A 9,683-nucleotide genomic window follows, 5' to 3' on the forward strand; every position below is an offset into this window, starting at 1 on the left:
CTGGCCTCAAAATTGAGCCAATCTTTTTGTATTATGCTCCCAGGTGTGAGGATTACAGGAGTGTTCAACCACACTGTCTCAGTCTCTCCATCTTCAGTCCGAAGGAAAGTGTCTATACCCTAGATCCACACTCTCCACTGTAAAACTAGGGTCAGCAGAGGACTTGCGGATGGCAAGCTCGAGTGTAGAATGAGTAATTTTCAACATGGGAAAAAGCTCATGGGACACCTGATACTGCCTTCTCATGTACCCATTTTCCAATTCCAAAAGCCCCTCATCTGTTTTAGGGTCCAGAGCAATGAAAGCTGACACAGTCTCAGTCTCCATGAGGTGAAATCAGGGTCAGTTCAGGCTGGGCATGGGGCCTAGGATGGCTCAAACAACAGAACTTGTAGCTACTACTCTTGTGGGAATGGTGAGACCAAATCATATCATGCTAGCTCTAGACACTGGCAAACAGTTATGAATTAGGGAACTTTAAAACTTGCTGGAAGGTAGCTCTGGAGGCACACAGTTGTCATTCCAGCACTTGGGAGGGTGAGGCAGGAAGATCACAAGTTTGAGACCAGACTGGGCCACATATGGAGACCTGGTCAAGAAAAAATTTAAAAATAAAGTGGGGGGAGAAGATGAAGACCTTGACAAGCAAACACACAAAGATACTTAGCTACACAAACAAACAGAATGCAAAGCTGAGAGTAGAGGAAGTGCGGTCTCAGTGCTGTGGCTCCTCCAGTCACTCCATACTTAAAGCTGCACACTACTGCTGCACATTCCTGTGACCCAAAGCAATAATCCTGCCTGGGTGGGGTTTTCTTTTACTTGGAGTGGAGAGAGAATATCCTGACCAAAGGTAAATGTGAAGTTTCCAATGATGAAAGAATAGTTTTGGAGAATAAGAAAGAAATAAAACAAAAAATGCCAAGAAAGGAGGGAGGTGTGGCAGTGAGAAGGTGTGAGAAGAATGGAAGCCACATGAAGGGCATTCTGCTTTCAGCGTCCTTACCTGTTCAACACTCCGTCTGAAACCAGAGCTTCCTTGGGATGGAAATACTTGTAATATACATTTCTAACCACAGCATCTTATGGGGCAAAAGAGGAAGGTACATTTTAGATTAGAAACAACCTTGATATAGAGACTCTTCCAAATTTTGAAATAAAAAGAAACCTAGAACTCTGTTCAAATCCTCTCCACTTTACCAAAGGTTCAGAGTACTAGTGAGCTCAGGATGGTGACCATGTCACCTTGGGAGAGTTTCCCCCAGTGCATCAGCAGGTCGAGATGGCTATGATACAAACATTAAATAGGCAATCAGTACCTTTGTTTAAAACACTAACAACCATATCAATGGCAGTTCAGCGAGTAAATGCACTTGCCACCAAGCCTAACAGCATGAGTTTGAACCTTGAAATCCACATGGTGGAAGGAGAGAACCAACTCCCCCAAGTTGTCCTCTGACCTCCACATGTACACTGTGGCACACACAAATAAATAAAATGTAGTGAGATAATAGTCACCATTATTAACCATGATTCCATATTCTTCTAGAAGAAAGTTGATATTGGTATCAAATCTGGATTCTCCCCCTTCTCCCAGCATCACAAGGATATCCCCACCATTGTCAAGGTACTTCTTCAGGACTTCAAACTATGTAAAGGGAAAAGCAGACTATGAATATGGTCAAAAGACTTTTGTTTAAAATATCCATACCATGAATAAGGCCTTAACTAACAAAAAAAGAAACATTTCAAATTTATAAACTACTTAAACGTTCTTAGAATAGTATAAAATTTTCTCACTGTAGAAGAGCATCTCCTGTGTGTGTGGTGGTGCATGTTTTTAATCCCAGCAAAGGCAGAGGCAGGAGGATCTCTGTGAGTTAAAGGCCTGTCTGGTCTACACAGTGAATTCCTGGATGCCAGTAGAATGTACAGAAACCCTGTCTCAAAAAGAAAAAAGAAAAGCACAAAAGCACACAAAGACCCATCTTCAAGTTTAACTTTGAACATCAAAGCTCTAAAACGCTCAAACAGGGACGGGGACCGTAGCTTAGGTGATAGAAGTGCTTCCCTAACAGACACTAGATCGTGGATAAAACAGTGGTGCACACCTGTAAGAGGACCCAACACTTAGGAGTAGCATCCACCTGTATTATAAATGCCTCCATTGTTGTTATGGGTTTCAGTGCATTGATAAGCTGAGCATGGTGGTGCACGCCTGTAATTCCAGCACTCAGAAAGTGGGCGTAGGATTACAGATTTGAGGCCAGTTTAGGCTACACAGAAATTTTCCTATGTTCAAAGTAAATTTAAGTCAAAGGCATATTCCTGACCCTTGCCTACCTTCCCTGTGGGTTAAGGACTCCATGGGTTACCACAGTTTATCGCCACAAGGTGAAATGACTACTCCAGGCAACATGGTGGGTCTAGAAGGGAGACTCCAACCCACAAATTCTGGCCCTTGCTTGCTCCTGGCCTCCTCTCTTATTTTCTATATGAATATTCTGTATAAATATTTCTTACCTCAGCTGCAGTAAATTTTTCCCTCGGTCCAGCTGTAATCCATAGTTTCACCCCAATTAACTTCTCAGATGTGATTTCATCTTTTAAGCTAGAAATAAGATTTTAAGAGCAAGTTAGATCCATAATTTAAACCAATTTATGAATTATTGGCCTCTTAACTATATGGCACCATAAAGGCACAGAACAGCCTCTCTCCTGAAGTGAGAGACCCTCTAACGAGTGCCCTAGAGGCATCTAGCCTCAGTTGAGATCTCCCAATAAGCAAATGAGTTCAAATTAACTCATACTAAAGTATAAAGAAGTCTTCCAAATATTAATTTAATCAATTCTTCTATTAGTTTCTCTATATTTTAAGACAGGGTCTCATAGAGCCCAGGCTGGCCCCAAACTTACTATGTAGCCAAATCTAAACTCAAACTCTTACTCCATCTACCACTATTTCCCCAGTGCCGAGATTACAGGCACATGCCACTAAGCCTGGCTCTAACCTTAATCTATACAATGATATGTTTTCACTCACTGAAAAAAAAAACAAAACTTAAGGACTGGAACTGGAACTTAGTACTTGCCAAGCTTATGCAAGGTTTTGGTTCAATCTTCATGACAAGGGGGAAAATTTAAAGAAGGCACATTTAAAAACAGAGACAGTCTCATTTAACTCTCGCTTTTCCTTCCCTAAACTGAAATTTTAAATCAACTTAAAATATGGAGAATAACTTCTCTGCCTTTTGGCTGAGACCAAGTATAAAATATGGAGAAAACTTCTGACATCTTAAAATACTACATATGCATAATTATGAATCTTTGATTTTATGGAGGCAACTTAATAACATTCAGTTTGATCTTCAAAATATTAACTGAGTAATCTTTAAATTGAGCCCCTCCCACTTAAACAATGGAAATTAAGAAATCACTATTCAGTTCTACTGTAGGCCACCATTAGCACTTAGAAAGCAGTGTCCAAGATCATGGTCACCTCTGAATCTTCCAATTACTCCGAAGTCTTTTCTGCAAAGATTTGTAGCCAGTATTGGTGGTAAACACCTCCTTTTTGTATGCATTGAAAACAATGGTACTCCGCACCTCCTTCTCCATGGTTACCTGATGAAGACAAACCAGAGAAGCAGCATTTTAAAAGTGCCCTGTAATGCTGGCGAAGGATACAGCTGCACCTACCTGTAAAACCCTAATGATTCTCAAAGGCTGAGAGTGAAATGCATAATCATAGCTGGAAAAACCAGTGGCCAAAGCCAATCCAGCCTGTGCCTGGCTCTCGCTTCCGGGCTGTTCTCTGGCGCCTACCAGCCTACCTTCATGACCTTGCCAACCACCACCCTCCCGTTGTCCACCAAGATCCTATTTCCAAAGGAACTCCTCACTGCTCACTACCGTCAAGTATTGAGTATAGCTCTCGAGATTTTAGGCATAACTTAATTTTATGAAATAAGACCTTATCATAAATGCTATTCCAAAATATATCATGTATTTGACACCCTTTATTGTCAATACATATAGACCAACTCTTTCAAATAACTACATAGTATTGTCTTAAGGATGTTGCACAAATATTTAACCAATCATAACTTTAGTTACATGTCTAAAAACATTCCTTGATTTGTTTCTCAGTTTTTATTTATTTTTTGGGATAGGGTCTCACTATGTAGCCCTGGCTGTCCTAACACTCATTATGTAGACCCACCTGCCTCTGCCTGCAAATTCAGAAATTAAAGGCCTATATCCCTATGCCTGGCTAGACCCATTTTATTTTTATGTGTGTGTATGTACATGTGCCTACAGAGGCCAGAAGGCAGATCCCGTAGGGACAGACTTAAAAAGGGTTATGAAACCTGATGTGCTGGGAACCAAACCAGGGTCCTCTGCAAGAGTAGTACATACCAACTACTGAGCCATCTCTCCATCTCTCTCAAAACATTCCGAATGTGAAGTTTTGTGTATTTTGCAGCATTAGATTACTATCTGTTGAATGGTTAAAAATGTGCAAACTGCCCTCCAAAACACTAATAGTTTGTACTTTCATTAACAATTTGTTTCCATTCAACATGATTTTCCAGTCTTTGTCATCTTTACCAACAAAACAGAAAAGTATCCCTATTCATGGCTTTGCTTTTCAAGGGTTGTTACTGGGTTAAATGTGATTTGAAATTTATTTTTTTGCTTGTTTGTTTGTTTCTCAAGGCAGAGTGAAACAGTCATGGCTGTCTTGGAACTCGCTTTGTAGACTGGGCTGGCCTCGAAATCACAGAGATCTGCCTGCCTCTGGCTTCCAAGTACTGGGATTAAAGGCATGTGCCACCACCACCCGGCAGTATGATGAAATAAAACCTTAACACTGTCCTACACCTACCTTCCCCTGGATATGAGACATTTCTTTGTGAAATCTATCAATGCTATGCGCACTATCTACCTATAGTTACTCAGGAATCTGTCAGTCAGATCAATGGTTTTGGCATCACAGGGCTGTTATTCAATGAACCAAAACAATATCCTGATACCATGCATGTCACAATGTCTATGTCATTCTCCTTACTTCACGGCACCACACAGGCACTATCTAATAGATATTATCACACAGGTATTATCTCAATCACAACACTAAGTCTAGAATAAGATATTTTGAGAGTTTATTCTCTCATATTCACCTAAGTTTTACTGGTTTTTTAGATTTATTTTTTATTATGCATATAGTGTTTGCCATGTATGGCTGCACACCAGAAGAGGACACCAGATCTCATTAAAGATGGTGGTGAGTCACCATGTGATTGCTAGGAATTAAACTCAGGACCTCTGAAAGAGCAATGAGCCTCTCTCCAAGTCAATTTTACACTTTTTTAAAATGTATTTATTTATGAACGAGTGCTCTGTCTGCATGCCAGAGGAAGGCATCAGATCCCATTACAGAGGGCAGTAAGCCACCAGGTGGTTGCTGGGAACTGAACCCAGGCCCTCTAGATAAGCAGCCAGTGCTTTTAACCAGAGCCCTCTCTCCAGCAACAGTAATATGAGTTCTTATAAACATAAACAAACACAACACACAGGCACGCACAGCGTGTTACTGTTGGTGGTTTCAGCATCCTGACAGTCTCAGAGCAGCTCCTGAAGACAAGAGGAAACTGCTGCCTTGGTCACTGCTCATTTTCTTGTCTGTGTCTTCTGCTCATTTTTCCATTGGCTTTTATGTCACCAAACAAAACTTTCAAAATTTTATTTGCCTTTAGCCTTGGCTTCTGGTAACCTTTTGACTTAACTTTATAGGTCACATGTTTTATATATCCAAAAGTATTAACATATCTCTTTTTGACTTCTTTTTCAAAAAAAAAAACTTTTAAGTATATCCAATGATGTTTTCTTCTTGAACTTTCACGATTATTCCTTTTTATTAAGATTTTATTAGCATATATTAATCCAACAATTTCATTCGAGCACTTAATGTATTTTTTTTATCATACTTCCCAATTTGTGATCTTGTCCCCCTCCCCACTAATCCTTCTCTTCCCTCAACTGTCATATCTTCTTTCTTCTTTAAAGAAATGAGTTTACTTAGGACTGCTTATGGGGCTGTGAGACATGGATGGCAACACTGTACCACTGAGGAAAACGTCTCTCCCTGCCCACAGAGGTTCAGGGAGGGACAAGGCCTCCTGAGCCCTCCCCTCTCCATGAAATAATGTTGACAGGCCCCGTTTGGGATAAGTCTTGTGCAGATAAATATGACCTAATTTTTTAACACTGAAATCTGGGACCTCTGTGGACTGAAGAGATGACTCAGTAGTTAAAGGCACTGGCCACCAACCCTGAAAAACTCATAGAACAACTCCTGCAAGTTGTCTTTTGACTTCCACAAGTACTCAGTGGCATGTTCACCCACACATATACAACAAATAAATGCAAATTAAGTTAAAAACACTCTTGGTCCATTTGAAGCTTACCTTGATGCTCAAAACGAGCATCATTATTTTTCCCTAAATTACCAGAAGACTGTTCAATACCAATCCATGTTTTCAGAGCTGATAGGAGATTCCTTCAATACATTTTTTTTTTTTTTTGAGACAGAGTCTCATAGCCCAGGTTAGCCTCTAATGTACTATGCAGGGGAGAATGACCTTGAGCTTTTTAATGTCTTAGCTTCCTGGGTGCTGGGATTACAGGCACACTGCCAGCATGCCACTACCTTTCCAATGGCATTTATTTTTCTGTGCTGAGATCAGACACCCGGGCCTCATGCAGGCACTCGGTGCTAACTAAGCTACATCCTAACTCCTTCAGTGAAATAAAAAACATTTTTGCCATGTTGATTTCGCCACGTAACAATGCTACATTTTTATGTTCCATGGACAATTTTAACGGCCACAACGAACCCATGCATCACAGTACTGGAATTATATTTTTCTGGTTTTGGGACTTTTCTACGCCTCCCCCCTTTTTTCTCTAAAGGGCAGATTTCCGGGAAAAGCAAATAACCTGCTTTGGGTATTGAATGGTTCTTAAAGGAAGAATACACTTCGAGTTTACAGTTTATTGTAGTTTGGCCTCCGGTGAGAGCAGTAGATGTGGGGTCCTGACGTTTGGGTTAGAATAAGGGCCAACCTTATTCTCTTATTTTCTCTTCAATAACCTTACTAGGTAAATCATATTTTGTCAGAGTGACGAAAAACCAGGGGTGGTAGCAAGAATAGCCGAGTCTAAGCCAGATGGCTCCTCGTCCGGGGTTCTTTCATAGTGTGCAGGACGACGACAAATCCGCGGTCTGAGGAGCTAGAGATTACATATCACTTCCAGGACCCTTCCCAGCCCATTTACGCGCCCTCAGTTTACCTCCGCCGACCTCAGGTTTCCCACAAGGCAGGCCTAGAGGTCTCCGGAGCGGCGTGGCGAGGCCGTAACCACCCCCGAGGCACCCAGCGCCCAGCCGGTCCGTGCGACCCGCCCTCTCCTTACCTGAGGCCAGAAGCCGCCTGGTATCCAAGGCCGCGCGCCGAGAAGGCGTGGCTCTGGGCCCCGAGCGACTTCCGCCGCGGAGTGATGACGACAGAGCGACAAAATGGTAGAGCCAGCGAACCGCGAACGCTGGGACTGATGGGCAGGGGACAGGGCTGATACCGGCCTGGGCAGTTCCCTCGGGTGGAGGGAGCAGCCAGGCTTGAGGACTCAAGACCGATGTAGGCCCCCAGGCTCCCAAGGGCGGAGGCTGTAGGCAAGCCACAGCCCGGCCAGGCTGCAGGCGCAGGGCGTCTTGGCAGGTGTTGGGAGAGGCCGAAACACCTGTCGGTCTGCAGCACCTGGGACATTTGGGAGGCCAGGTGTCCTGAAATGCCAAATTACCAACATTTAGAAATAGAAATTGCCGCAAGGAGTTTGGGGAAGCATTTGGGGCAGAGGGAAGTCCTTGCGCAAAAGATTACCATGGAAATAAGAAAGGCCTGCACCCACAAACAGGCCTCTTCTAAAGGAGAGCGCTCTGTCTTCATCGAGAGGGCTGCAGCCTCAAGGCTTGAGCAGGCCAGTGTAGGAACCCCAGCGGTTTTGATTTTCACTTATATATGTCTTCATGTACAGAGCAATAAACGTTTAGGATATTTAAATACACAGCTTGTCCAGCATTTTCACAATTATGGTCACCACGAATTTAAAAAGTGTGAAGGAGCATTATCTCTTCCCTCCCACTGAAGAGTAAACCCAGAGCCTTCCACATCAAGCCCTTAACCATTGAGTTAATTCCCAGTCCGGAGACTTTTCTACAGAGTGCTGCATAGCCCGCCAAATTGAATACAGCCTGCGTGCCTTTAAGGATGCAAATGAAAGCGTTCTGGAGTCAGGAGAGTCACGGGAACGTGCTAGAAGTGCTAGGAGACGGGAAAGAGAGCGCCTCCCAGCGTATGTCTCCCACTCTACCAGGTTGCAGAAAGAGCTAGAGAGTTTTAGAGGCAGCTGGTCCCAAATCCACTTTCTGACTATGACTTGTATGAGGTGAATTTGGACAAGCTGCTTAATCTGAGCGTGTCCCACCCATAGATTGAGAATAGTCCCTAAATGCTTATTGAGGATTATAGATAATGTTTATAAAACTTGGGATGGGCCCCACGAGATGGCTCAGCTGGTAAAAAGGCACTCGCTGCTAATCCTGACAACCTGAGTTAATCCTTGAGTCCCCATAATGGGAATAGAGAACTAATTTCTGTAAGTTGTCCTCTGACCTTGACTTCTATCTTATGGCATGTTGTGTGCACGTACACACATACAAATATAAATTTTTTTAAACCTGGCATATTTCAAAAAGCATAGATACAACACAATCAGGTTACTAGTGTATTTGTTCTTCATCTTTATTTCCTATCCTGGTGAAATATTCTGTGACTTTTACAATCTCAGAACAGAACCAGCTGATGTGGACTTAGCAGATGCTCCGATTTCTGACAGTTACACTCTGTAAGTGGGAATATTTGTTCCTGCCTTGTGTCCCACGTCTAGCAGTTAACCTGCACTAGGTGAGATGGCAGTCTGTTCCTTTCCATATCAAAGCTTAATAGTAATTCCTGACTCAGCTGTGGTCTCTAATAGATCAATGTTACCGGTGTTTGATTTGTTTTCTTAGTCCCAGCCTTGCCTCCCCCACTTAATTCCTAGGACTGAGGACAGAGGGAACAAAACTGGGAGGAAAGGAGTGGAACCAAGCATAAGGGAAGAAGCAATAAAAGTCACCAGCGTACGCTGGTTCAAAGACAGGCCTTCCATTGTCCCCAATGCAGCAAGGTAATGAGGCCACCCTAAAGTTTGTGAAAAAGACACTGAAAACAGAATGACCCACCTCACGTGCATACCTGACTGTAAACAACATGCTCACATTCTCGCCATCCAGAATTACCTTTTGAAATGACAAATCTCGAACACCTGGAGTTTAGTGGCTAGCCAGGAGATTGACCTGAAAGGCTTCAACTCTATACTGGAGATCAAGCACATGAACTTGACAGCCAGGCCCATACCAGGAGTGAGGGGCTCTCCAAGACCCCTCTTTATCACTCTCTGGCTTGTTCTAGACAATCCTTGCCTTGATATCAGGGGGTTTTGGTTTTTTTTTTAAGATGTAGTCTCACTGTGTCTCCCTGACTGCCTGGAACTCACTATGTAGACTAGGCTGTCCTAGA

At 42.9% G+C, this 9,683-nt stretch overlaps 1 protein-coding gene across 2 annotated transcripts in view; it reads right to left on the minus strand.

Moving 5' to 3' along the window:
* The window catches only part of Ift52 (intraflagellar transport 52), a 28,949-nt gene extending 21,362 nt beyond the window's left edge, over positions 1 to 7,587 (minus strand). Inside the window, exons 1-5 of one of the 2 annotated variants that reach the window (XM_087911045.1) lie at positions 7,480 to 7,587; positions 3,500 to 3,624; positions 2,524 to 2,611; positions 1,519 to 1,648; positions 1,007 to 1,082 (exon numbers count right to left, since the gene is read on the minus strand). In XM_087911045.1, coding sequence (XP_087767171.1) covers positions 1,007 to 1,082; positions 1,519 to 1,648; positions 2,524 to 2,611; positions 3,500 to 3,618 — 413 coding nt within the window. In that variant the 5' untranslated portion in view covers positions 3,619 to 3,624; positions 7,480 to 7,587. The other variant, XM_087911046.1, reaches the window with a different exon arrangement.
* Positions 7,588 to 9,683: the final 2,096 nt, after the last annotated feature.

The sequence above is a fragment of the Myodes glareolus genome, chromosome 10 (genome assembly GCF_982192425.1).
Source record: "Myodes glareolus chromosome 10, mMyoGla1.1, whole genome shotgun sequence".
Classification (NCBI taxonomy): domain Eukaryota; kingdom Metazoa; phylum Chordata; class Mammalia; order Rodentia; family Cricetidae; genus Myodes; species Myodes glareolus.